General features: G+C 48.2%; 1 protein-coding gene across 13 annotated transcripts in view; it reads left to right on the forward strand.

Moving 5' to 3' along the window:
• Positions 1 to 1,231: 1,231 nt before the first annotated feature.
• Positions 1,232 to 27,894, forward strand: part of LONRF3 (LON peptidase N-terminal domain and ring finger 3) — a 72,778-nt gene continuing 46,115 nt past the window's right edge. For 6 of the 13 annotated variants that reach the window (XM_055337874.1, XM_055337870.1, XM_055337867.1 and 3 more), the window contains exons 1-8: positions 1,232 to 2,331; positions 5,015 to 5,133; positions 8,510 to 8,632; positions 12,519 to 12,674; positions 14,767 to 15,025; positions 15,787 to 15,880; positions 21,995 to 22,111; positions 26,070 to 26,184. In XM_055337874.1, the coding sequence (XP_055193849.1) occupies positions 1,443 to 2,331; positions 5,015 to 5,133; positions 8,510 to 8,632; positions 12,519 to 12,674; positions 14,767 to 15,025; positions 15,787 to 15,880; positions 21,995 to 22,111; positions 26,070 to 26,184 (1,872 nt within the window). In that variant the 5' untranslated portion in view covers positions 1,232 to 1,442. The remainder of the gene's footprint in view (positions 2,332 to 5,014; positions 5,134 to 8,509; positions 8,633 to 12,518; positions 12,675 to 14,766; positions 15,026 to 15,786; positions 15,881 to 21,994; positions 22,112 to 26,069; positions 26,185 to 27,894) is intronic. The other 7 variants (XM_055337871.1, XM_055337872.1, XM_055337875.1 and 4 more) reach the window with 6 other exon arrangements.

The following is a 27,894-nucleotide window of genomic DNA, read 5'->3' on the forward strand; positions in this document are numbered from 1 at the left end:
GGATGTGCAGTATTCCTCTAGGTCTCTAAGCCTTATTTGTTTGTGCTGGTGGCTCCCGTCAGAAGCGTGAGGACTGCGCGGGGGGGGGGGGGGGGGGGGGGGGAGAGGGAGAGTGCGGGGAGAGATCCCGCGAGCGTTCACACTGGCCCTCTGGAAAGTAAGGGGGGCACCCTCGAGGCCGCCTGGCTCCTTGCGCGCCCCAGCACCACGGCCCGGGGCGCACACACAGCAGCCCCCTGCTGTGACGCGCCGACGTTCGGGAGTTGCAACCCTGGAGGCGACTGGGCCCCGCCGCTCGAGTGCGCTGGGACTCATGGACTCCCCCCCCCCCCAGGAGCGCCCTCGGGTTCAGTCCCACCTGCGGTTCTCCCACCTCCCCAGGGCACCCACTGCGCCCAGCGGGCCAAGTTCTCAGGGCCGCGCCCCTTGGCCAGGGGCCGGGAGCCCCCAGGACCGCGTGCCCAACCTCCCCCCGCCCTCAGCGCAGGTTCCGGCTCTGGCTGGCGCGAGAGGTGAGGAGCCGGGCACGCGAGGCGCCTTCCCAGGGCTCCAGGGGCAAGCGCATCTTCCTGACGCGTCCCTCACCGCTTGGCGAGCGCCACCCAACTTCTGCGCCCGCCGGGCCCTCCCTGGTCCGGGTGGCTCCCAGTACAGAAGAGCAAGCACCCTCGGACGACTACACTCACTACCTTTGGGGGGTGGGCAGCCCTCGGGGAAGGCGATTAGGGACCCCTAATGTGAGCAGCCGGGACGGGGCTCCCAGGGCCGGAACTAGAGTGGGGGGGGCGTTGTGGGCTTCCCGGGCGACCGTCCCAACACGCTTCCCTTGGAAGACGTCAGCCGTAGCCCCTAGGAGGGCAAGCCTTCTGCCTCTCAGAGACCAGGTGGGCTGCGCGCGAGATCTCGGCGTCTCTGAGGATGGGTTGGGGGAAGGGCCGCTAGCGAGCGGCTGGCTGAGGGGACCTGTTTGCTGGCGGGTCTGGGGGTGGGATCCGGTACGGTCGGGTGACGGAGAAGCCTGAGAGAAAACTTTGGGTTTTCTTCGCCTGCCTCTCCTCAGAAAAGGAACCACATTGTGAGGGGGGGGATAAGGGGGAGAGTAAACACACAAACAACCTCAAAAAGAAGCCAAGAAAAGCGAAGCCAAGAGCAGCAAGCGCAACACTGTTACAAAACTGTCTGGTTTTGTAACAATTTCCCTGCCGCCGGCCAATGAGCGGCGTGGCGGCGCGTCACGTGGTACTGTCTTATATAACACTTTGCTGAGACAAGACAGTTATTAGCGGCGGCGCGGGGCGGCCGGCATGGAGCTCCCGGAGGCGCGGCAAGGACCGGCACGCGGCAACGCTGTGGCCGTGGCAGCCTGGATTCCCTTCAGCCGTCGCTCTCTGTTCTAGGTCTCTAGCCCTAGACGCCTCTTCCCTGTGCGCCTGCCTCTCGCCATGGATTCACTTCAGACTGGACAGATGTTGAGCTTGCCCGCCGAGCTCGGCGGCAACAACTTAGAACTGGCGGAGCCGGAGCCGGCGGAGCCCGCGACCTCAGCGGCCCGCGTAGATACCGACCCCCAGCCGGAGGCGGCTACCAAAGGCCCCGCTCCTCTAGCCACTCAGGAGCCGGGGCCGGAGGAGCAGCCTCCCGAGACCTCGACGCCCGAGAGCAAAGTCCTGCTCCAGCAGGCTGACGCCCTGGCGTCTGGGGGGCGCCTCCAGGAAGCCCTTGAGGTGTACAGACAGCTCTCCGAGCGGCAGCAGTTGGTGGCCGAGCAGCTGGAACAGCTGGTGCGCTGCCTGGCCCAGAAAGTCTCAGAAAGCGAGGCGCTGCCGCCGGCGCCCCCGGACGGGAGCGGCGCGGCGAGCTGTGAGGCGGTGGCGGAGGAGGCAGGGGTGACAGCGGCCGCCGCCGAGGCCACCGAAGTGTGGGACGGTTTCAAGTGCCGGAAGTGCAATGGATTTCTGTCAGACCCCGTGTCCTTGTCGTGCGGCCACACCTTCTGTAAACTGTGCCTGGAACGCGGGAGGGCAGCCGACCGGCGCTGCGCTCTGTGCGGGGTTAAGCTCTCGGCATTGATGGTGGCCGCCAGCAGGGCCCGCGGGGTCCGGAGAGCCGGGCAGCAGGCGGAAGCGGCCGAAACGCCGCAGCCGCAGCCGCTGCCGCCGCCGCCGCCGCCACCACCGCCGCTGCGGGTCAACGTGGTGCTCAGCGGCCTCCTGGGCAAGTTGTTCCCCGGCCCCGCACGGGCGTCGCAACTCCGGCACGAGGGCAACCGGCTGTACCGAGAGCGCCAGGTGGAGGCGGCGTTGCTGAAGTACAACGAGGCGGTTCGCCTAGGTGAGCCCACCGGTCGCGGCCCGGAAAGAACGCGACGGGGAGTCGGGAGGTGGTGGGCTGGGGCCCACGGGGACACGGGCGACCGTGGAGCGAGACGGGGGACGTTACCGGAGTGGGGGAGGGGTGTCTGGAGTTCCGTCTCTGACTTGGTCTGTGTCGCTACCAATTTATGGCCCTTTCTGTGTCCCTGTCTCTGTCGCTCTTTGTCTTTTCCTGTGTCTCCTCATAGCCCATAATCCCGAGTCTCCCAGCCGGTTTCTGTCTCGGTCACTGTCTGTCTCTTTTCGCGGGCCTTTGGCATCTTTGTCTCCCCGTTTCGTGCGCGGGGTCGCGGTCCCTGTGTCGGCCGCCTCGGCCTCTTCCTGCCCGCACCCGGCTCCCTGCACCTGCCTGCACCTTCCCCGCCCGCGGAGGAACTTCGCACCCTTCTCACGCTCGCGCCGGGGCCGCCGGGCTCCCGCCGGCCCGCGACGTTCGGTCGGCGCGGGCGTCCCCCGCTCCCGCCCGGCCCCGGGGCGGCGGCGGCGGCGAGAGTTGGCCCTTCCGGGGCCGCGGCTCCCGGTGGGGTGGGTCCGGCGTGGAATTAGGTCAGGAGAGCACTGGTTGCATAAGGGCCGCGAGCGGGCCGGGCAGGGCGGCCCCTCCTCCGCGCGGGCGGGATTGTGTAACGGCTGAGGTAACCGAAGTGGGCCACGCTCGCCTCAGAAACCATCCCGCGAGCGTGTGCGGGGGGAGGGGAGCGTTCGCGCCCCGCTGCCCTGTGACTCATTGTCACCGCTTCCTATCACACGGTCCTCGGCTGAAATAGATGCCCCCCCGCCCCGCCCCGCCCCGCCCCGCCCGCAGCCTGCGCCCTCTCCTCGAACCCTCACCCCGCCAGCCCGGCCGGCGCCCGCGCGGCGCAACTGCTCAGGGATCCGCGGGGACCGTGGGCTGGCAGTGGGGGGAGGGGCCGCCTCGGTCCCCGCTGCCGCGCTGCGGGCCGGAGGGCGGGTGGGCTTGGCAGCTTCAAGGGCAACGTGGGCAGCCCCGCGGCTCTGGCCGCAGCGGGGCGCCCAAGCTCCCTCGAGGAGAGGCTCCCACCGATCCTCCGTCCCGACCCAGGAAGTGGCTGCCGAGGCGCGGGGCCGGTAATGCCCAGCTCGGTCCAGCTGCCGAGAGCTCTGCCGGCGGGGCGCGGCGTCTGGCGCTGGAAGCGGGCGGGGCCTCCTAGGTGGCGGGGCCGGGCAGCTGGGACTGTGGAATCTGTGGGCACCCGGAGCCCGACCGACTCCCGACGGGTGGAGGAGGAGTGGGCTCGGGGCTCCACGTGTGGAGTCGCTCCCCGAATTTGCAACAAGTAGCGGGGGGGGGAGGGGAGGAGCGTAGGCTGGCTGTGCAAGGCTGGCACTCGAGGAAGAGGGAGACCCTTCCCTCCACGCAGGTCCTGTGCCCAGGCAAGGCACATGGCCAGGTGCAACTGGGCGGGCGAGTGCTGTAGAACCAAAGGGACCAGGAAAGCCCCTTCCCGCTCTCTTCCTCCTCCTTTGTCGCCGTCACCACTTTTCCCCTGGGGGTTCTCCCTTCACCTTTGTTAATATGAGCGGTCAGGGTGACAAAATCGTGATGGCCTTACCGTTTTAAGAAGTAAGGGGCCTCTCCAGGAGGCGAGTATCTATGTGCTGGAAGGTGGCCAGTGTCTCATTATTTTAAGTACTGCACACCTTAAAAAAAAGAACATGTCCCCCACCCCAGCTTCAAAAGCTTCAAAGTCTGACCAGCTAGCTGTATGACTTGGAGTGGATGCTTTCTGCCCCCTGGGCTTGATTTTCCTCATCTGAAGAATGGTTTGGTTGAGCCAGGTGATCTCTAAATGCCTGTCCAGCCCTGGCATCTAGTGATTCATAGTGTTAGTGAGAGCCAAGCTCACTTTTTTCCCAGCAGCCTTGTTTAGGTTTACTCATGTTTGGCCATCTAATGTGATAACCTTCCAAGTGCATTCAGAGAAACTTCATATGCACTGGGCTCTGTAGACAGAGAGTTGCCAATGTCACTAGAAGACTAACCTGGACTTGTCTTCCTGGTGGACATGATGGGGGTCACATCTGGCCATCTCCCTTTCTCTTGTCCCTGGCCTGTTTCTTCGTAGGTGATACCTCACTCAGAAGCCAGGCTGCCAGTTAGCCATGCATAGTCACAAAGTAGGGGGTCAGGGTTTCTTCTATGTCAGAGCTGTTAATGCACCCCTGACCCCACAGGGCCTGTAAGGATCTGCTTGAGAAAGGAGCAAAAATTATTTCTTTATGAGGCACCTGGGTGGCTCAGTTGGTTAAGCATCCCAACTCCTGATTTCAGCTCAGGTCATGATCTCAGGGTTGTAAGATGGAGCCCTGGGCATTGAGCCTGCTTGGGATTCATTCTCTCTCTCCTCTCTCTCTCTCTCTAATAAAATAAATACATAAATAAAAATAAACTTTAAAAAATTAGTTCTTTATAGTTGGGGAAGCTCAGACCCAGAGTGGTTAGGGGGTGTGGCAGGCAGGGCAATATCAGGGCTGGAAATCGAGGCTAACCCTTTGGATCCCCAGTAGAAAAATCCTAGATAACGTGCCATTTGCTCAAGATCTATCCTCATACAGGACTTATTATGTGTTTGTGCTGGGACCACTAATGAGAGCTGTTTTTTTCCTCCTCATTCTGGCAGCTCCAAATGACCACCTGCTTTATAGCAACCGGTCTCAAATATATTTCACCTTGGAGTCTCATGAGGACGCACTGCATGATGCAGAAATAGCATGTAAGCTCCGCCCAATGGGTTTTAAGGTGAGTGGGATGAGAGGGATGGCAATGGGTTGTACTATAGACGGGAATTGGCAGGAAGCCCTACCTCCCTGGGGGCTTGGGGGCACTAGGGCTCCAGCAAAGCAGGGAGAAAAGGCTTTGCAAAGGAGCTGGGGGTCCCTTGGCAAAGGGTGACTCAGGGGTCTGCAAAGAACTGGATTCTTCCCCAATTTACTTCTTTACCTGATGACCTGCAGAACAGCTTAGGCTTTATGACTATTCAGAACATGGACTTAGCAGTCAGACCACCCCAGCTCTGCTACTTCTACCAGCTGTGTGGTCACAGGCAAGTTACTTAACCTCTCTGTGTCTCATGTCCTCATCTATAAAATGGGGGGATATTCAAAGCACCTACTTAACAGGGTTCATTGTGAGGATTACACGAACTAATATATGTAAGATGCCTAGAACAATGCCTGGCACATAGCATTATATGTTCTATCATTCTCAGGGACAGTAGAAAGAAGAATGTGAAAAAAGTATTACTGGCTGGTTGTGTTATTTTGAGTCCTTAATACACTCAGCCTGCTGGTATCCCCAAACATCTAGGTCACATGAAGGGATGGTCAGAGAAAGGCTAAGCACCTCTCGGGATGCTAGGATGCAAAGTGTCACTTGCTGCATCTCTGGCCTCAGGACTGGCCCTTAGCCACATGTCAATATTTTGTTTAGGAGATGAAGTTTGAGCCTGGGCTCTACTACTTGCAAGCAAAGTGACCACGGGGAAGTTACTTCACTCTCTGGACCCCAAGTGTCCTCATTTGCAAAGCACAGCTATTGCTGTCCACCCCAGTTGCTTCCTAGGGGTGTGATGTGAGGGTCACATGTGAGCATGACCAAGAGGTCATTCTGGGAGCTCTACCATTTGCTGGGCCTTAGTGCAGTGCTCTCTCTACATAATCCCCAGGATGCCACCTCGGAAATCCACCTTACCCATGTCCAGATCTGTGATCCCTTATCTGCATCCCATGGGGCCAGAAGTGTTCAGAGTCCAGAATGTTTCTGATTTCAGAAAGACCATATACTAGGTGATACCCTCAGTGAGTTCTGGACAGCATCCCATAGGCATACACACTAATATTTCTGCAGTACGTTAAGTGAAGGTTCATACTAAGTGAGATAAAGATTATAACGTACTCCATATCATTGTAGGTTAGGTTTTGCCACCTAATGACTTTTTATGCCAAGCTTATGAAACTTCAGATTATCGGACTGTTTCTAGAACTGGGAACCTCAGATAAAGCATTTGTGGACCTGCATACTGGGCCATTAGTGTCAGATTGAATCCCTTATGTTCTTTGATGAGGTTTTCACAGGCGATGGCAGAGTTGTATGTTCTCCTTCCCAAGGAACAGATTTATAGTTTACTAAAGTCGAAGTCTTGACCCAAAGGAGCTTCAGTGAGAACATTTCATGCTTTATAGCAGTGCAGGTGAGGAAGCTGCCTAGGGGTAGGAGGACTTCTCTTGCACCTTCTTCTGCTCCCACCATAAACTTTGGGCCTAAGGGTAGGAGCCTTCATAGTACAGTGGGAAACATGGCTGAGAAGTAGTGGACCATTTCAGATGAAATGGGAAAAGTGACTTCCCAGTGAAATCAGAGTTGGTGGAAGTAGTAAACAGGAGTTTCATTTGGCCAAAGTGCTGGGGTAAGTGGGAGAGCAGTGTAGAAAATGAATGGTACTGTCTTGAGGGTTGAGACAGGATGCCCCTTAGGGGAGAAGTGCACCTCCTGCAGCCCTATTCCAGCCACTCCAGCCAGGCACAGTGGTACTCAACATATCCTGCAGGTGGTACAACTCTTGGTGGGTGGGCTGGCTGCCCTGAGCAGGTGGAGTACATGGGTTGCTATTTGGTATGATTGAGGGGTCCTAGAGTCCTCTCCAGTCTTCCAACACTTATCCCTTCTAGCCCCCTGAAATGTCATGCAAGCTTTTCTCCAGGGGGCCCTGGTAAATGCTGCAGAGAGGAACAATGAGGGAAGCCGTCAGCACCCAAGTATCAGCTGAGATTAGGTTCCAGGAGGAGCTTGAGGGGCACAGGGGAGGACCTCAAGAGGTTTGGAGTGGGGGCCACTGCTTGAGAAGGCAGATCCCTGTCAGCGCCTGTAGCTAGGCTGGAGCCAGAGGGCACCACCCCAGGGCCTGTAGAAGCATGTTAGGAGGGGAAGCTGGGAGTGCCCAGCAGCTGCAATCTGGATCATTTCCTTCTCTAAGTTAGACTCAGGGTCAGCCGTGGAGGCAAGGGTGTAGGGAGCAAGCCCCCCAGGGGCACCCTAGATGACTTCAGGAGCAGTACCCTCCCAGCCAAGTTGCAACGACCACCTGTCCTGAAGCACAGAGTGTAGCCCTCTTCCTACCTCTTGTCTTGTTCCCCCCTCTTTCCCAAGATGCTCCTCTGCTACCTCTAGAGTTTCTCTGCCAGGAGAGTTGAGCAGGGACCCCGGGGAGGCCTAAAACCTTATACTTTTTAAAAGAAGAGTTATCTATTTATTTGAGGGAGAGGGAGAGGGAGTGGGGGAAGCAGCAGAGGGAGAGAATATCCAAGCAGACTCCCACTGACCAGGGAGCCGGATGCGGGGCTAGATCTCATGAGCCAGGATATCAGGACCTGAACTGAATCCAAAAGTTGGATGCTTAACCAACTGAGCCACTCAGGTGCTCCTAAAACTTCTTTATACTTTTTAGAGATGTGGGAAGGGAACAGAAGTGAGCTGAGCCCACAGGAGGGAAAGCACTAACCAGTCCTCAGTCCCTGGCTAACCCTCTAAAGTGAAGTCTGTTTTGTGGGGAAGAGCATTCTGGGGGTCCTAGACTACAGTTCTAGTTCCAGTTTTGCCACTAACTACCTTGAGGTCTTGGAGAGATCATGTCCCTTCCTTTGGGCCTCTTCTGAAAAATGATCAGCTAGTATAGTTGATCACTCAGCCAGTAATGTGGACTAGGTCTCCACTTGACAGACTAGTTAGTAGGAAGGCCTATCTGGGTGGGTCCTGGAAGCTGGCTAATATGTGCTTAAATGAGGATTCCTGCTACATTTGGCAATGCCTCCAATACTACAGTGGGTTAGTGGGGAGGTCGTATGGCACAGAGGTTAGGAAATTGGACTTTGGTATTGATCAGTCCCAGACTTAAACCCCTGATTCCACAATTTACCAGCTGTGTTACTTTGGGCAAGTCACTTTTCTGGATCTCAGCTTTATCTTCTGTAAAATGGGCTTTGGAACATTTTGCCTACATGATAGGGCTGTAGATAAGGTAGTCCTAAAACCCTTCACACGGTAGTGAACACTCGCTAAGTGTTTGGCTTAAGTCAATAAGTGAATAAGGACAGGATTGAATGCTAATGTTTTCTTCCAGGCACACTTCAGAAAAGCACAAGCCTTAGCCACCTTAGGCAAGGTGGAGGAAGCACTAAGGGAGTTTCTATATTGTGTGTCCCTCGATGGAAAGAACAAAAGAGCAAGATCTGAAGCCAAGAGGGTGAGTTGAGATGACGTCAGGTCCAGCTGCCCAGTGGACTCCCACTTCTCTGTCTTCTCCAGGGAGGGGAGTGAGGGAACTGCCCTCCCTGACATTTAAGCCCTGAGTGTGTGGCCCCCTTGGTTAAGGGGCAGGAAGGAGAGACAAGGGCCAATTGCCTCTTGGCATACACAATCGGATTGAGCAGTTCCTGCATTTTTGGAGGAGCTTCTGAGGAATATTCTTGCTTCTTAGATTCAGAGTCTGGGTTGTGAGTAGGAAAACCAAACCAAAGCAAACCAAACAAGTTAACATGGGGATGGAGTCTCACTGAAGAGAATCTGGCTGTTGATGAGAGGTCAGGGGTGTGGGACTGCCTGCAGTTGTAGAACTTTGCTTTGGCTGAGTCACAGCTTCACCAGCCACACAGGGCAGGCAGCTTCTCATCAGGAATGTTGGTCACCATCTCCCTCTGCTATATGCAGAACTCCAGCCTTCAGCCTTTGCTAGAAATAGAATACACACTATCTCACAAATGTAAGTCAGGGATCATTATGATATAATCCAAGTAGTCATGCTAACTCTTGAATCCCAGGAGAATGTGATTATTTTGTTTTGCTTTTTAATTCATGAAATGTTAGCATTGGTAAAGGGCTCAAGCATCCTCAGTTCCTGGTCTGCATTGTTTACTGGTCTGCAGTGTGCTTCCATGGTATGTAGCTAATTGGCCTGGAAGTTGGATGCTGACAATCAGTGGTAGCCTCTGCCCTCCTTGTGCCCCTCCCCCTACTTACCACCTGTCTCAAGTGCCTCTCTCCCAGTGAGGTTTGGCAGAGCCATGGATGAAGAAAGGGAGCTTGGTTTCTGAAAGCTCCAGAAAGGAATCTTTAGCAGAATCAATGAACTAGGGGAAGCTGAGCTCTGGAGGTTGTGCCTCACACATATTTCTTCTCTAGAGAGTTGTTTTGACCTGGTTTGGGAAAGTGGGCAAGGTGTTCTTGAGAGGAGTACTGGTGACAGAATCATTCCAGGCTGTGGACCCTTCCCCGAATCTTAAATGTAGTCTATGGTGTGAATAATAATAATAACAGCTAACATTTATCGAACATTTCCAGTGCACCAGGCACTGTGCTAGGGCTTTCTGTGGAGGATATAATTTAGTCCCCACAACATCCCTATGAGGATAGGTGATGTTATTTATCCCCATGTTACAGATGAGGCAAATGAGGAAGCCAAGACTTGGTGACTTTCCCAAGGTCATGCAGCTGGTGATTGATGAAAGGGCATACAAACCCAACTCCATCTGCTTCCAGAGTCTGTCTTCTTAGCCATTCCTCCATTCTTCTATCCCAGGAGGACATGCCAGGGAGTTTGGCATCACTGCTAGGGTGTGGTGTAGAATAGCCATGGGACCATCCAGTTCTGGGGGTGGTGGGGGATGGACAAAGGTTAGTTAGAAGAATCTTGACTTCGGGGAAAGAGTGTGCAAAAGCCAACAGAGGCAAGTGTCAGATCCAGGGGCGAGGGGTTTCTTTACTCTGTTCATCCATTTCCTACTTGGCCTGAGAGGCTGTAGTGTCATCAGCTGGGTTGACCTCTCTCTGGGGCAACATTACAGGGCAAGGCACTGTGCTAAGCTCTGGAGACACAAAGAGGCATAAGCCACAGTCTTGGTCCTCAAGGACCTTCCAATGCTGCCTATGTTATACAAGGCACTATAAATGCCAGACAATACAAAAGGGAGCATTTGCCCATAATGAGTGTCCCAGAGTTCAAAAGCGGAGCCAAGAATTTAGAGGCGAATTTCCACTGACTGTGATGAGGGCCCTCAGCAGTTCTTATTTACTGTACCTTTCCAGTTTCAGGGCAGAAGATTTGACAAAGATGTTCCAGGTCCACTTGGCAGTAATTAGCTACCTTAGACACTCCCAGGCCTGGGTTTCTTTTTAGCATTTGTATTGACCCCAACTTTTGTTTTCCAAAGTCATTGGGAAGGTCTAGAATGAGGTCTTAGGTAGTAAAAGAAGTGAAGTGCTGTTGCCATTTCTGCCTTGTTTCCTTTGATTTCTCCCCTCTGCCTCCCTTCCCACCCCTGTCCTTGCTCTGCCCTTTTAACCCTGTACCTTGGGATGCTGTGTGGCTGCCACTGAAGAGCACCATGCTCTCTTTTCCAAAGTTTTTATTTCGATCCAGTTAGTTAACATACAGTGTCATATTAGTTTCAGGTGTACAGCATAGTGATTCAACAGTTGCGTACATCACCCGGTGTTCATCCTGACAAGCAAGCACCATGCCCTTTGGGGGAGAGTTCCAGGGAGACTGCTTCAGAAGTGGGTTGGTACTGTTGGGCCACTCAGGAGGGCTTTCCTGAAGGCCAACTTTGGTTCCTGGGGAGGAGGGGCCTCTGAAAGCTGGCATTTATGGCCCTGGGTGGTGCGAGTACCTCCACATCTTGCTCCTTTACCACCTTAGACCTGGAAAGTGGGTTTCCCAGAGCTGGAAGGAGACAGTGATCTGTCTCAAGGCTTTGGGCTTGAATGCTCAGCCTCTGCCTGGGCCCCAGGATGGAGAAGTATCCTAATTCACTTCCACCCAGGGTGAAAGTATGTATTGGACATCTGTCCTGTGCATCCAAAAGCTGGCCCTCTGGTTAGAGAGAAAGACTTCCATGTGTGGCACAATTTGAGACCAAGGCAAGACCATGTAATATGAGGCACTCCATTATGGTGCGGGAGAGAGCACGAACGGACAAGTGAGATCAGGGAGGCTGGAGGTATAGCCCTGGAGCTAGCCTTGGAGACTGAGTGGGCTTTGGAAAGTGCTGGAAAGTGCTGACATCTGAAGGAATCTTGCGAAGGCACTTCTAGGGGCCAGCAAGGGAACAAATCAAACTGGACGGAGTATGGTCAGAGTTTCTGTCAGACCCCCTTGATCAGTTAATAATGAGCAAGGGTGTGGAGCATCCTTTAGTGGGTCTCCAGGTACTGCAGTAGCTGCCCAGTGGTAAACACTTCAACATGTGTGAGAAGCGAAGCTAGCTGCTTGTGTGTCATGTTACATGCAGTATGTACACATGTCTGTCTGTAACCCATGCTGGCACAGGGGAGAATTAAAGCAAGCTCGTGGGGAAGCCTGCACTCATCCTTGACTCCCAGGCCTTTCTGGGGCCTCTGGGTCTTTAGCTGCCCCCTCGCCCACTCCCCACCTTCTCTGGCCACAAGGGAAACTGGTCCCAGACTGGAACCTGCCTGCCTCCAGTCCTTGAAGTTACCCAACAGTCTTGGCACAGTGAAGGCCAGAATGAGGAAGGAGAGGCTGGGTTCTGCTATTCCCACCACTTCACTGTGGAAGGGATTAAAGGTCCAAGGAGGATAATCCAGGGAGGAATGAGCAAACTGGGTTGGCAGGGGAAAGACATGGAAGAACCTAGAAGACGTGTGAACTTCTACCTGTGGGAGTGTTATAGACGTGATTGCAGGTCCCCCGATGGGGTTCGTCTCCTACCTTTATCTCCCTGTCTCTTTTCTCCTAGATAGGTCTTGAATTCCCACTGCAGATATTTCTATGGAATGGTAGTGTGGGAGTGATGGTTCTTAACTTTGGCTAGGGTGACGAAGGCATCTGTGGTGCCTTTTTGAAATCCAGATTCTGGGGCCACGCTTCAGACCTGGGGGAGCCAGGCGTGGGAATTTGGAATCTGGAGTGTTCATAAGCTCCCCAGGTACCTTTGATGTATATGCTGAATGGAGCCCCCACTGCCCTGGTATGTTGGGATCTCTGGTTCCAGGCTGCCTCCCTGGAGTTTCACCCTGCAATTCATGTCCCCTGCCCCTTCCCTCCCCTCCCCCCCCATCACCCAAGCACCTGTAGAAACTTAAGTAGTGAAGTCTTCTGTTTTATGTCACAGCTTCTCCTTAGTTTCTTTTCACCATCAGTCCCGGGGGATTCTCAGGAACATTTTCCCGATATCCTGAAGTTGTTGGCACCTCACCCTAGATTAAAGGAACACGTAGAATCAATGGCTACTGAAGGCACCAGTCATAATCTACCAAAGTTGTCACAGGTAAAACTCAACTCGCCCAGCTCGCTCGCGATGCTTCGTTTGGCTGTTGTGTGGGCAAACGTGGGAGTGAGCCCTACCTCTCCTTCGGTTCCTGAGAAGGAAGAAATGGAGCCACTAGTGGTTGTGTTCTTTGCTAGAAGGTTCTTTCTTACAGATAAAACTGGATTTCAGACATGGTCCTGGGGGTTTTTGGATTCATTACCTTCATTTTTCAGTTCTTGGTCAGATCCAGCTGAGAGAGATTTGATAGAAGTAAAAAGGAGTTGGCCTGCTTCCCCTGGAACCATTCAGTCTGGGTGGCTTTATCAGCTTAGGGGCGGAGCCTGGGAAGAGGCCTAACAACCCCTCCTTTCCTGCTTTTTTTGTTTGTTCAAGCTGCTGGTCTTTGAGCACCAGCTGAGTTCTTTGTGCAGAGACAACTCCATTTGATCCCCAAGTGGAAGTAATTTTATATTCCCTCACTGTGTCTTACACATCAGTAGACTTCCAGTACATATTTGTAGCCAGGAAGAGGGAAGCAATTGGGGAAGCGTTAAGTCCTTGGAAGGAAGGACGGGCATTTATGCCCATTTTTGAAGACAGGGGAATAGGGAACCATGGAGAGATTGGCTCCAGGCTCTGGCTTTCCCAGAACAGGGCAAGTGGGCAGAAGCTGGGGCTCAGAAGTCCAGACGTGAAGGCAGGATTTAGCACTGAAAACCGAGGCACCTTGAGGCAACAGTCTACCTTCCATTCGTGCCATGTGTTCTTCCCCTGTATGGAAGCCCTGTGATCTCCATGGCTTCTTGGGTTCTCTAATAGGCAGGAAACTTACATTTTCCCTGCTTCTCTCCCTGCTCCTGAGAAGTCATAAAATGCAGGTGTGCCTGATTTAAAGGCGGGCGTGGGGGTGGGAGTGGAGGCAGATCTTCTGAAGTCAGAGACCCTTAGTGCATTTCAGTAATGTTTGAAATAATTAGTACATGATTGAGAGCATTAATAGTGAACTGAAGAAGTGCCTGGAGTGACTTCTCATTGCAGCTCAATCAGAAATGAGGGAAAATAGCACCCTTGGCTTTCCAGGGTGAGCCAGCTGGGGAGTGAGGGATTGGGCTGCTACACCAACTTTGTTTTGTGAAGCAGTGTACTCTCGTGTGGACGATGCCTGGGGCTCATGGAAAGTTGAGGGTGCAGCCCTGCTGGGGTGCTGCAAAACCCCTGAACTCCCCAGGTTAGATACTGTGAAAAACTACATCCTTCTTCTCCTTACCTCACTGTTCTCTCCTGACCATACACTATTTTCTATCTATCTACCATTGGGGGGGTGGCTAGGGGTTGGAGGGCAAGAAAACAACATGAGCATGTGGATCCGTGGACTATGGATTTAGAGTACAGTTCAGGGTTCTCCAGGTAAATCTGCACAAACACTCTCATTGGATTTACTTCCAGATCCATTGTCAAATACCCTCTCCTAGACAAAAAGTCTTGAAAAGGCTAGAGATATTGATCGTTTTCCCAAACGACTTGTATCTTTTTCAGACTTTTCACCCAAAATCTAGTCAAAAGAGTAGCTTGTCCCTAGTGCTTTGACTAGTATAACACGGAGCTCTAGAACCTGAGGTAACTCCACAGGCCTGTGAACAAACCTGTGCCAAAGCCTTAGCAAAAGTCCTTTTGGAGCTGGGGGTGGGGCAGATGGCCTGGAACAGCAGTGAAACCTGCCAGAAGGATTGAGTGATAGGATCTACTCTCACTGCATGCCTTGGTTTCCCTCAGGTGGTAACTGGGGAAAGATTTGGCTAGGAGAGGGTGGGTGCCACACTCTACATCTGTCCCCTTCACCACAGCCCAGGGTGTCTGTCCCCTACATGCCTTTCTTTCCTTGCCTAGGGAAGTTCCTCTGTTTCACCCAAGCCTAGCATGTCTTCGTTGCAGATGCCCTGTGGCCAGAAGTAGGAGATAGTCTTATCACCACACACACACCCCAGTTAAGCTGTGTGTCCACTCAGTGATCAGGGCTATGTGGTTTTCTCTCTGTCCCCGGTGGGTAGCAGTGTCAGAGGACAATGCTGGTCCTGAGGTGATACTAATATTTGGCTCTTTCTTCGTCCAGGAAAATCCGGAGCTCCCACACTGTTCTAGTCAGGAGGAAGCAGCGGCAGGGGGAGACTGCGGCAGCCTGGCAAACCCAGTTAAAGTAGAGGGGGAGGGGCAACAAGGCGACCAGAAAGGCCAGGCAGGAGAGGAGAAGGGGGATGCTGCCTCTGCAGAAGCTATCTCTGACAAGGCTGGCAAATGCCAAGAAAAGAAAAGGAAGCATTGTCAAACTGGAACCCAAGATCCAGAGGTGCCCACTAAAGCCTCAAAGCCAGGTACTGACTCTACCCAGGGAGAAAGGGACTTGGATGAGGTGCCGGGGCTCACCAGCATATGCGGGTTACTGAGCCTCCATTGGAGGGCTCTGGGTGTGCCACCTAGCTCTGGCACTCAGCTGTGCCACCTCAGGGCACTATGAGGCCTCTGTGAGAGCATGCACAGTTCCTAGCATACTGCCAGGGCTCACTGATAATTAGGAAAAGTCAAGTCATGAGGTCAGGCCCTGTATCAAGTAATGGCATCTCATGCCCTTAATGGTATTACCTCCTTTCAGGCCCACCTGTCCTTATCCTCATCTCCATCTCAGGAATGGGGGAGCAGGGAGATATGATCAGGCCTCGCCCTCCTCCTTCCCAGCAGGGTGCCCAGAGGTAGACATCAGAAGTGGCAGCCGCAGCCTCACATCTTTCCAGGACAGGTTGGCAGTGCCAGGATTCGGTACCAGCCTTGCAGGGCTGGCTTGGTCCATGGAATGGCAGCTACTCCTGCTGCTGTTGAGTGAGATGCCTGTTGCATTGGAGTCAAGTCCCCAGGGCTCTTAGACATTCCCTGCTCGCATTTCTCTTCCTGTGGGGCTGCTAGAAACCTCCTGAAGCCTTCTTCAGGGGATCCCATTCCCAGTGGCCACTGAATCTACTCTCTGGGAGGCAGGGTGAGAACGGCAAGCTGAAAAACAAATGCGGTTCTTTTGCCTCAGAAGTGTTGTCTGTGAAAGTAAGGTTGGTCCATCTCTGACTTACTGCTTTCTCAATCACAGATCCTCCTGCTGACCAGGAGGCCAGAGCTGCTGTCAGTGTTCCACTGCCATTGTTTGTTGATGCGTCTGACCTTGAATGCGCCCTATGCATGAGGTATGTGATGGGTACTATCACTTATGCCTGAGGCATCTTCTTCTGGGGAGTCTGGGCCTTTCGGCCAGTAACCTCTTGTTCAGTTGGTTAGCACAGAAATGCACAGTTCTAACAGAATGAAAATCACTCTGTTGTTTGTCACACGGGCTAGCTTGTTTCCCTTGTTTACAGATTATATTACCTGCACTCCTGACTTGGAAATACCTAAAAAGTGGGAAGAAAATGGTCTGCTTAGAAGTCATAGACTGATGGCCACATCCTGAATGTCTTTAATTTGGCCTTCCTGAGATTTTTTTTTTTTGGTTGTTGTTAGATGTGAATGTTCGGAGATAGGACATATATTCTCCAGTTGGCCATGGTTCCCCTCTCTCCCGACTGCCTTACACCAGCCTGTATCTCATATTTGCATTACTTTCCTAGTACCTTGTAGGTATTTGAGTTCATGACCCTGGAACTAATCTCAACTACTGGATCAAGATCTCAAACCTCAAGGGCTCTTGTGAATGCCAAAGGCCTATTCTTTGGAAGCCAAGTAGAGGACTGATTTTTCATTTTGAACAATATTAGTAGTAGCCGTGTACTACTTGACCAGGCATCCCTTCTCTACCCGGTGGGGAGGCAAATTATCCATACACCTGCCATGCCCTCAGAAAAAGAAGCTGGTGGGCTTTTTTGGGGCTGTGTGAAAAAAATTACTTTCATTTGTTTCATTTCACAGCTGTGACTTTGTGGCTAAGAAGAGGAGCTCCAAAGCCAGATGGCCTGGGCTTGAACCCTGGCTCTGCCACTTACTGGCTGTTTGACCTAGAGCAAGTGATTTTCTCTGCCACTGTTTTCTTGTCAGTAAAATGGAGAAGAATAGTACCTATCCTATGAGGTTGTTATGATTAATTGAGAGAATCTATTTAAAACACTTAGAATAGTGCCCAACATATAGTAAATACTCCATAAATATTAACTTTTTCTAGGCCAGAGATTCTTTAACTTTAGGCCCACGGATGCTGAAGGAAGTTCTGTGTATGGATTCTAATAGATCTGTGAATTCCCTAAAGTTTTATGTAAAAATGTGTGTGTGTGTGTGTTTCCAGAACAAGGTCCACAGATTGCAGTAGATCTCAAAAGTGTCTTTTTTTCCAAGATAGCATTAAAAGAAGACTGAGGTATTTACATAAAAGTTGTTAAGATGGTTGGCCCAAGAGATGTCCAGAAAAATCTTGTGATCTACCACACACTGGGATCCAGCTTCCCAAGAATCCTGAGATGTTTTCTTGCCCGTTGCAAGCATGTATGCCTTCCATATCAATCACATGCATTTGTATTTGGAAGGACTTTTCTTGTCCACATAAAAATGAGTAAGGTGGCCATTACCTGGACATGTACTTTTTCTTTCTCTTAAAAAGAAATTGAGTTGTCAGATTGGCTCCTGAGCCCAGGCAGACCTGAAAATGAACAGTTCAGCAGACGGAATGCAGTAGCACCCAAAGAAAGACTTCCAGATACAATCGGGAGTTTTAGGTGGAGTGAGTGAGAGTGGGGTGGACTATATAACCAGGTCCCTTGACCCCTCACAACAAAGCAGCAGGTGGGTCATGGTGGAGCCAAGGTAAGAGGCAGAGAAGCTCTGCTTCCCAGCAGAGAAATGGGCCTCCACCATCATGCCTCTAAGCCTGCAATGTGAGCTACAGTCTTTCAGGTGTCAGATTTTGCCACACTTGGTTTAGCTTGTTCAGAAAGCCTAAGTCTTTGCTGGATGTATCCTCCTTAACACTACTCCCAACATCCAGCCAACACAAAATCAAACACACAGACTCATCCTGTTTGTGTTTTCACTGAGGGCTCAGAATCCTGGGTTGAAGTTCTTTTGTTCTGTTTCCTCTGATTTCTCCCTTTCATCTTGTTTGTCCCTGATCTCAACAGGGGGCTTCAGAGAAGGGTTAGAAATTTGCTCCAAGAAATAAACACCAAGAGGATAAGACCCCCTTCTGGTTTATTCACCCTGAGTTTAAAAGCCATTATTTCCCTTATCCTGCCCCTCTGTTCTAAGTGAGACTTCAAAACAAAAGCCTATCTTTGTCTGGGGTAACTGTTGTATAGGCTGGTAGGTTATAGGGGGACTCTAGCTGCTTTAGGGAGCAAAGGAACCCGCCAAGTCCAGAGAACATTTCTGACCTCAAGGCTCTTAAAACTGTAGACGTTTTTAATTTTTTTATTTATTTATGACAGTCACACACACAGAGAGAGAGAGACACAGGCAGAGGGAGAAGCAGGCTCCATGCACCGGGAGCCCGACGTGGGATTCGATCCTGGGTCTCCAGGATCGCGCCCTGGGCCAAAGGCAGGCACCAAACCGCTGCGCCACCCAGCGATCCCTTAAAACTGTAGACCTTGATCAGAGGATTGTAATTCCCCTTCCAACAGGGTTTGTCTGTAACGCAGAAATCAGCTGTTGAAAGAGACTATTTCATATACATGCTTCAGTTTGAACACAGTCTTGACAAAGTTCCTGTATCCACCTCTCTAGTACTCCCCCCCCCTTTTTATTGTCATTAGGATTATTGTCAGGTTCTATTATGACCCTCATGTGTCTTTTGGGGAGAGTGTGTTTAAGGGTTGAGATATTTTCAAACCATCTGCTGGGTCATGAAACTAGACATTTGTACCTCCTGTACAAGTTTCTAGAATGAAATCTAATCCTGTGGTGCTGCATTGGTAGAAGACAAGTTGGAGTATGAAATTAATCTGACTCTAGAGAGAAACTCAGGAGCAACTTGTATGTTTTTCAGGGAAAAGGGTAGGAAAAGTGAATGGGACAAGAACTGGAGCATGCATTAATGAGACACTCCAATCTCCAAGTCCCCCTGGCTGGATTGGGAGAGCTCTGTTGAGGGAAGTTGCTCCGAAATTCTAATCCTTTGGAACTCTGCCCCTCAATCTTTTGTGACTGGAAACCTTCCCTTGAGATTTACCAGCTGAATACTCTTGACACTGGGGACCACCTCTGGAGCTGTTGTGGAACACCACCTTTGGGGTGACAAGGATATTTTGAGATGTGGAACAAGAATGTTTGATATTTGAACCACTTACCTAATGGCCCAGTGACCTCCTTGTCAATTGAAATGGAACTTTGTATTTAACCTAGTTTTAGCTACTCAGATAGCTGGGTATTAAGGAGGTTCCCCCCACACACACACTGTCTCTCTCCTTCCTTCCCTCCCTCTTTCTGTCTTTTTCTTTCTCTTTCTCCACCCCCTCCTTCTTATTCCCTCTTCTCTCATTTGATAGCAGCAAAAGAACACAATACAAGGATGTAACTGGTGGGAAAAGATAGCTATTTCCAGACAAGCCAAGCATTTAATCCGGGCTGACATCTAACTGAAAGCATTTATTACTACTATTGTTTACTCCACCATTTTGACAATGTAAAATGCTTTCTTGTGAGAAAATCTGTGTCTACTCTGATTTATAAATGCCTCCCTGAAGTGTTTCCTGCAATCATTACCTAAAGTGGTAAATAAAAGGGAGAGAACTTCAAGTATATACCTATTTCTAGCTCTATCTATATATACAGAGTTCTCTCTCTGTCTTTCTGGGGTGGGGAGAAATGGAAGGGAGAGAGAGAACTGTGTTGTCTGTATGTGTGTCTACACATGGATGGATGCTGTCTGTTCTAAGAGATGTGCACACTGTTGCAGCTGTGTCATATAGTGGAGAAGGAAGATGAGCTTGGGAATCAGGTGTGACTTCATACCCTAAGCCCTGCTACTTCCTAGCTAGATGTGTGACCTTGGGCAAGTCATTTAACCTGTCTAAGTCTTCTTTTCCTCAGTAGTAAAATGGAACTAGTCATCATTATCACCTATTAACATATGAAGTTAATTTATTTGAAAAACAGTATTACACACACCCAGAATAGCAAGAGAAATATATTCCACCTGTTTCTTGTCACTTTACTCCATCAGCCTCTGTAGAGGAGCAAAGTAGCCCTGAATATAGAAGCAAATTGAGACTTGAATGGTGATATATTCTGAGCATCTGAACTTAGAATTATTTCAAAGCAATCATTATACAGCATCTGTAGCAGTCTTCTTGTCTGTGACCACTCAGATCAGGGGCATTTTAATCACAATTCTTGCTAAGAGTTGCTGTTTCCTTTTGTGTCTGTTTCATTCATCTGCTCATTAAATGTCAGCATTCATTGCAGTTGATTAGCTAGTAATATCACTGCTGTTTTATAAAAGGCCCAATTTTGAAGTTCTCAGGATAAACAATTTAGCAGGTATGGATTCCTCAATCATCATCATCATTAGTGTCATTGACTAATGTGTAACAAGTTTTCAGATTCATAAGACTCAAATTACTGAGGAAGTGAGATTTTCTGATTTGGCTGCTCCGGTTGATCACAGCAATGGTTTCCAAATCAGCCTGCAAGTCACACTTGTGAGATACATTCTAAATTGTGAAATATACACAATGAAGAAGTATGTAAAATTAAAAATGTATTCTCTTAACAAGATATTGTAAAGAGGATACTGCTGCAACCATCCTCAGTTCAAAAAATAAAACATGGCCAGGATCCCAGAAGCCTTCCTTATGCCACCTCTGAATCATGACTCCTTGCCCTTTGCCCTCCAAAACCACTGTCCTGACGTTTTTCTTTTTAAAAATAGTTTTACCCCCCATGTATGCATCTCTAAATGGTGTAATTTAGTTTTTACTAAAAACTTTATATAAATAGAACTATCCAGAACACAGTTCTTTTTGTTCTGGCTTCTTTTCCAGAGTATTAAGGTTTATTCATGTTACTGCATATTGGTGAAGTTTGTTTATATTTCATTCACGTAGGGTGGCCCATTGTATGAGTCTACCATAATTTCTTTACCAGTTCTATCATAAATGGATATTTGAGTTGTTTCTAGTTTGGAGCTATCACAGACAACGTTGCTATGAGCAGTTTTTATGTATGCTGGTGCATATAAATCTTTGCCCATCTTCAATTGGGTTATCTCTCTTTTTCTTACTGACTTATAAGGGCTTTATGTATGTTCTAGATATTAGTCCTTTGTTAGTCATGTGTACTGCAAGCACCTTCTCCCACTTGTAGCTTGCCTTTTTGCTCTCTTAATGGCATCTTTTAATGAACTTATAAGTTGTTTTAATGTAATGGAAATTATTAATCTTTTAATTTATTTTTAGTGGGGATTTTTTTGTGCACGTCTTGCCTAAGAAATCTTTTTTTTTTTTTACTTTGAGATCACCAAGATATTCTATTGTGTCTTTTATAAGCTTGACTGTTTCACATTTACCTTTCCAGCCCACATGGAAGTGATTTTTGTGAATGGTGTGAGAGACAACCCAACTTCACTTCTCCATATGGACAGCCAGCTATCCCAAATAGCATTTATTGAGAATGCTATTCATGTATTGAAAATCCCCCCTCTGCTTTGAAGTGCCACAGTTGTCATAAATCAAGAATCTGGGTCTGGGTCTATTTCTGGGCTTTCTGTTCTATTCATGGATCTATTTGTCCTTGTGCTAGCACTACACTGTTTTAATCACTAGAGCTTTATAATAAGGTCTGGTGTCTGGTAGAGCAAGTCCTCCCACACTGCTGCTCTCAGAAGTGTCTCGGCTCCTCTTGACCCTTTGCCTTGCTTTTATACAGTTTAGAAATCAACTTGTCAAGTTCCATAAAAACAAACAAGTGAAATAAGCCTCTGGGATTTTTATCAGGATTAATTATTAGGTCTTCTTTACTTCCTTTCAATGAGGTGTTTATAGTTTTTTCCAACAGAGGTCTCGTACAACTTTTGTTGGATTTATTCCTGGTGCTTGGTTTCTAAATACAACTGTAAATGTTACCTTTCTTAAAATGTGGGGATTTTTATGTTTTTTGCTGGTGTATAGAATATAATTGTGTGTGTATGTATATTTATCTAACATCCTGGCTAATACTAGCAATTCTCATGAATTCTAATAATCATTCTGTAGGTTTCTTAATTTAAATTTTTATTTATTTATTTTAGAGGATGGGGGTGCAGGGGAGGGCAGAGGGAGAAGCAGTCTTTAAGCAGTGAGTGCAGAGCCTGACATGAGGCTTAATCTTATGACCCACAGATCAGGACCTGTGCTGAACTCAAGAGTCACGCTCAACCAACTGAGCCACCCAGTACGCCTTGTAGATTCTTTTAGATTTGACCAGTTCACCATCACACCATGTGTAAATAATGACAGGTTTGTTTTTTTTTTTCATTCTAAACCTTTCCTTAGTACACTGGTTAGGACCTCCATCATAGTGTTTTTGAAAATTAATTTTACTTTTGGCCGATTTAATAACTAAAATTTATTAATTCTGTTAAATAAATGAACAAGTTTCTAAAATAGGAATATAACATTCAAAAAGTAGAAAAGGTGAATCTATCAAAAGTCTCTCTCCTGCTCCAGACCTTCATTTGCTTGTTTTGTTTAATTTTATCATTTTAACAATTTTTATTTGTACTGGTATAGACTTATTAAATATCACCTTTTCAATAACCTGTTCAGTGTCTATCCTGTCATCTTCCAGAAGTCAGATTCCTTCTTGTACTTGTCATATTGCCAGCACTTAGCTCTGTCAGCACACAGCATGTTTGCTGAATGAATAAGTAAGAATCTGTTTTGTGGATAGCTTGTTAAATCTAAACTGATTTATTTTAAGAAACTATTTCTTTCTTTCCCACAAGATGCTTTCCCTTCAAATTCCACTAGAATTTTTTTTTTTTAATCAAGAAGGAGGGGATGGGCGCCTGTGTGGCTCAGTCAGTTAAGCATCTGCCTTCTACTCAGGTCATGATCCTGGAGTTCCAGGATTGAGTCTCACATCAAGGTCCCTGTTCAGTGGGAGTCTGCTTCTCCCTCCGCCCCTCACCCCACTCGTGCTCTCTCTCACATTCTGTGTCTCTCAAATAAATAAAGAAAATATTTAAATTAAAAAAAAAAGAAAGAGGGGAATGTGCAAGCAAGTGCTAGTCTTCTATTGGCTTGTTAAAAATATCAAATCTCTGTCCCCTTGACTCACTGAATCACAAACCATATCCAGCGGGGCTTCACCATGTCTGTGGTTTTAAAGCTCTACAGGTGGCTCTGATAATTAGGTTTGGAGACCAATACAGAAGATTCACCTATGCAGAGATTAGTAGGATTGTTTAATACAGTGATTCTCAATCCTTGCTGCACATAAAAACCACCTAGGAGCCTTAAAAAAATTCCTGGTGCCTGGCCCTTACCCTGGACCAACTGATATGAGTCTCTGCAGGTGTGGTCCCTGGCATCTGTGTTTTTTTTTTAATTTTTTTTATTGTAGTTCAATTTGCCAACATATAGCATAACACCCAGTGCTCATCCCACCAAGTGCCCCCCTCAGTGCCCATCACCCAGTCACCTCAACCCCCTGCCCACTTCCCCTTCCACTACCCCTTGTTCATTTCCCAGAGTTAGGTGTCTCTCATGTTTTGTCACCCTCACTGATATTTTCACTCCTTTCCCTTTATTCCCTTTCACTAATTTTTATATTCCCCAAATGAATGAGACCATATAATGTTTGTCCTTTTCCGATTGACTTATTTCATTCAGCATAATACCCTCCAGGTCCCTCCACGTCGAAGCAAATAGTGGGTATTTGTCATTTCTAACGGCTGAGTAATATTCCATTGTGTACATAGACCACATCTTCTTTATCCATTCATCTTTCAATGGACACCGAGTCTCCTTCCACAGTTTGGCGCTTGTGGACATTACTGCTATAAATATTGGGGTGCAAGTGTCCTGGCGTTTCACTGCATCTGTATCTTTGGGGTAAATCCCCAGCAGTGCAATTGCTGGGTCATAGGGCAGATGTATTTTTGACTCTGAGGAACCTCCACACAGTTTTTCAGAGTGGCTGTACCACTTCACATTCCCACCAACAGTGCAAGGGGGTTCCCCTTTCTCCACATCCTCTCCAACATTTGTTTCCTGTCTTGTTGATTTTCCCCATTCTCACTGGTGTGAGGTGGTGGTATCTCATTGTGGTTTTGATTTGTATTTCCCTGATGGCCAGTGATGTGGAGCATTTTTTCATGTGCGTGTTCGCCATGTCTATGTCTTCCTCTGTGAAATTTCTGTTTATGTCTTTTGCCCATTTCATGATTGGATTGTTTGTTCCTTGGGTGTTGAGTTTAATAAATTCTTTATAGATCTTGGATAATAGCCCTTTATCTGATAGGTCATTTGCAAATATCTTCTCCCATTCTGTAGGTTGTCTTTTAGTTTTGTTGACTGTTTCTTTTGCTGTGCAGAAGCTTCTTATCTTGATGAAGTCCCAATAATTCATTTTTGCTTTTGTTTCTCTTGCCTTCATGGATGTATCTTGTAAGAAGTTGCTGTGGCCAAGTTCAAAAAGGGTGTTGCCTGTGTTCTCCTCTAGGATTTTGATGGAATCTTGTCTCACATTTAGATCTTTCATCCGTTTTGAGTTTATCTTTGTGTATGGTGTAAGAGAATGGTCTAGTTTCATTCTTCTGCATGTGGATGTACAATTTTCCCAGCACCATTTATTGAAGAGACTGTCTTTTTTCCAGTGGATAGTCTTTCCTGCTTTGTCGAATATTAGTTGACCATAAAGTTGAGCGTCCACTTCTGGATTCTCTATTCTGTTCCATTGATCTATGTGTCATTTTAAAAAATTCCCCGGGTGATGGTGAGGGCTGGTGGGGGGAGGAGCAGGAGGTAGGGTTTACAAAGGGACACAAGGAAATGTTTGGGGGTGACGGGTATGCTCGTGACCTCAATTATGGAGGTGGTTTCATAGGTGTGCACATATGTTGAAACTTACCAAGTTGTACACTTTAACTATGTGCGGTTTATGCACGTCAATCACACATCAATAAACCTATTTAAAGAAAAAACTCCCCAGATGATTCTCACACACAGCAATGGTTGAGAATCATTGTTTTAACAGAAAGAGTATACGACTGGAAGGTGAAAGTTGGATAGACTTTCGTCTGCCAACAGATAAGCGACTTCCTCCCCCTCTGGACCTCAGTTTCATTCTAGTTGGTGGGTTCAAATTTTTCTGGAGTACTTTTCAGGCTCTGACGTTTCGGTTCTGCTCAGCCTGGCTGTGTGGGCCAGGCTGTTGATGCACCTCCTGGCCACATGAGGGGGATGTGCAGCTGGCTGCCTCTTCCTCTCAACTGAACACTCTTGTGAGGTCAAAATAGGCTGGTCAGGCATCTGTCTTTCCCTTCTGCCTGTCCTTTGGTGAGAGCGAGCCCCACTTCTGAACCACCATCTTCAGCTGCCCTCATCCAGTGGTCCTGCTGCAGGTGAGCCTTTCTTTTTAAGCAAAGTAAATCTGTGAATCTCTGAATGTATAGAACAGCTTTTAAAAAGATTCCCCAGATTGCTTTGAAAATATCCAGCTCCTGCAAAGCAATGAAAGTAGGATCTAATTGAAGTATATGGATGCTTACCTACATTTGTGTGTGTGTGTATATATATACATACATACACACGTGTATGTGTGTATCAGTAAGCACATTGACAGTATTACTCTACTGCCTCTAAGAAAATGATCCATTCATATAAAGGGCAGTTATGTGTGTGTTACAGGTACAATATTGAGATCCTTCAGGCAGTAAACATTGCTTAGGTGAAAAATGGAATCAAGGTTAGCAAAGAAGCTAAGTCTTTTTCCATTGTATATGTGATATAAAGTACATAACTGAGTAAATGTGTGAGACAGAGTGTGTGTGTGTTTGTCTCTGTGTTTACATATCCTTAGGAGAACAGACTGGCTAAATATTTTAGAACCTAATCTATTCAGACACTCTGGGCATTAATCTCTATTTTTCTGGGACTGGCAGGGAAAAACAATCTGGATGCCAGTCAGAAGAGCCTGACTATAACTGATGTTACAAAATGATCCAGTTATGTCATAAATATTGGTAAATGCATTATTTTAAAATCCAGGTCAGAAATAAAAAAGCAAAAGCTTTTCTGAAGTGCAACAATAGCAGGAAGTTATTTTAAAAAGAAAAGACCCCTCTCCTTACACATACGGAATTTTCTAAATAATACTATAAAACCTTAACACTAAGTATCTCTGTCTTTTGTCTTTTTTTCTGTCTTTTGTCTTATTCATATTTCTTCCATTTTGATTCCTAAATTTCAGATTATTCTATGAGCCAGTCACAACACCTTGTGGGCATACATTTTGCTTAAAATGCCTTGAAAGATGCCTAGATCACAATGCAAAGTGTCCGCTATGCAAAGATGGTCTTTCACAGGTAAGACATTCTTTCTTTCTTGATTAGGTTAGCTTATTTGGAATTGGATACTAAAATGGTGGCCTGTTGGATCCCAAGCCAGTACACTGTTCTAGGACAGACTACTCCCTCAGACTATCTATTTTTCCTGTTTTAGAGCTACCTCTCCCCTCTTCACCCAGTCCTTCAGGAAAATGAGGCAACATCTAGCTTTTTATGAACTGTCAATAGTGAAATCGATTTGTGGTGGAAACCAAAGTATTCAATTGATGACAAATAGGTATCCTGATGCTAAGTCTGTCATGGTACCTGCTTCACTGCAACCTTAGGTGAATCCTCTGTCCTCTTTGGGCTTGGACTAGATGAGCTCTGAAGTCTCATCATCATCATCATCATCATCATCATCATCATCATCAGTGTTTATTCTGTGGTTTGAAGGGATCACTCTCAGGTCCCCAGAAAAACCTCACAGATCTTCAGTGTGGTCCTTCTCCCCCTCCCCCCGCCAGGAGCCGCTGTACTTATTAGCAGATACTTGGCTACTTGGAAAGCTCTGTGGCTTCCAGGTCATCTAAAAGGAACCACACAGGCTGCCACTGTTGTTTTTCAGATGGCCTTGATGGAATTCCCAATAAAACAGGAATCCCTGGAAGCTCATCTTGTTTGCCCTCCCTTGGGGACTTATGCAGGACACATTACAGTCAATCTTAGTGTTCCTTGACCTCTCTTGTCCCCGAGAAGAGGTCAGACATGCAAGGCTATCTCTAGGTGAATATAGGTCCAGAGAAGTCCCATGTTGAGCTTTCCCAACACCCAAGCATTTGAACTAAGGAAATAGAATGAAATAGTCATCCAGGATAACCCTGGAGGTATATGTGGACTTGGAGGGGAGGCTCACCATCACACCTTGCCTGGATCAGGGGGATGGGATCTGCTGGCCTGATTGTAGGTGAGGAGTCCATGGTCCTTAAAAAACACATTGTGTTGTGGTAACACTACAACACTCAAATAAGCAGAAAGAAGACAAATCTACCCAAATGTTCAGCACCTGGAGAAAACCACTGTTAACATTTTAGTATGTGGCTTTCCTGGGTTTTTGTTTTAGCATCAGCGGAGGAGTCACCTCTTTCTTGGATTAGCTACCTCCTGAGTCATTGCTTTTCCCCCAAAGATTGGGGCTGAGCAAAGCAGTTCATCTTCTGCAGTCAGGTGATGGCAGTGACTGAGAAGGCGTCCTAGAAGCAGATGCTGTGGGGTCCCAGACTCAGGGACTAGAAGATCTTATTGTCTGCCTCTGTGTATTGACACAGGGGCGCACTTACACTATTTCCAAGAGAGAGAAATATTTTATTCCAATCCTGTTCACTGCGGAATAGATACATATGGGCCCATACTGGGAAAGGAAAAAGGGTCTCAAACCAGCAATTTTATACTCGGGAGCTCCCCCTGCTGGATCTGTGTGGGTAGTGTCCATAGCAAGCAATTGGCAAATGTTTTTTAACTCCCATTGTCTGGTTCATACAGTTGAATTCCCACTGCTTACAAATCCCTGGATACACATGAAGCAGGGGTGTCCAGAAGTATAGTAACAGTGACAAATATACCTGAGTTTGGTTCTGAATTCATGGTTTATAACATAATCTCAGTGATACCTAGATGATACATTTTTAAAACAAATAAACAAAATCACCAGTATTTAGCTGAAGTGCAAGGGGGGGGGAAATATTTAGA

This window comes from Nyctereutes procyonoides, unplaced genomic scaffold (assembly GCF_905146905.1).
Source record: "Nyctereutes procyonoides isolate TBG_1078 unplaced genomic scaffold, NYPRO_anot_genome, whole genome shotgun sequence".
Lineage (NCBI taxonomy): Eukaryota > Metazoa > Chordata > Mammalia > Carnivora > Canidae > Nyctereutes > Nyctereutes procyonoides.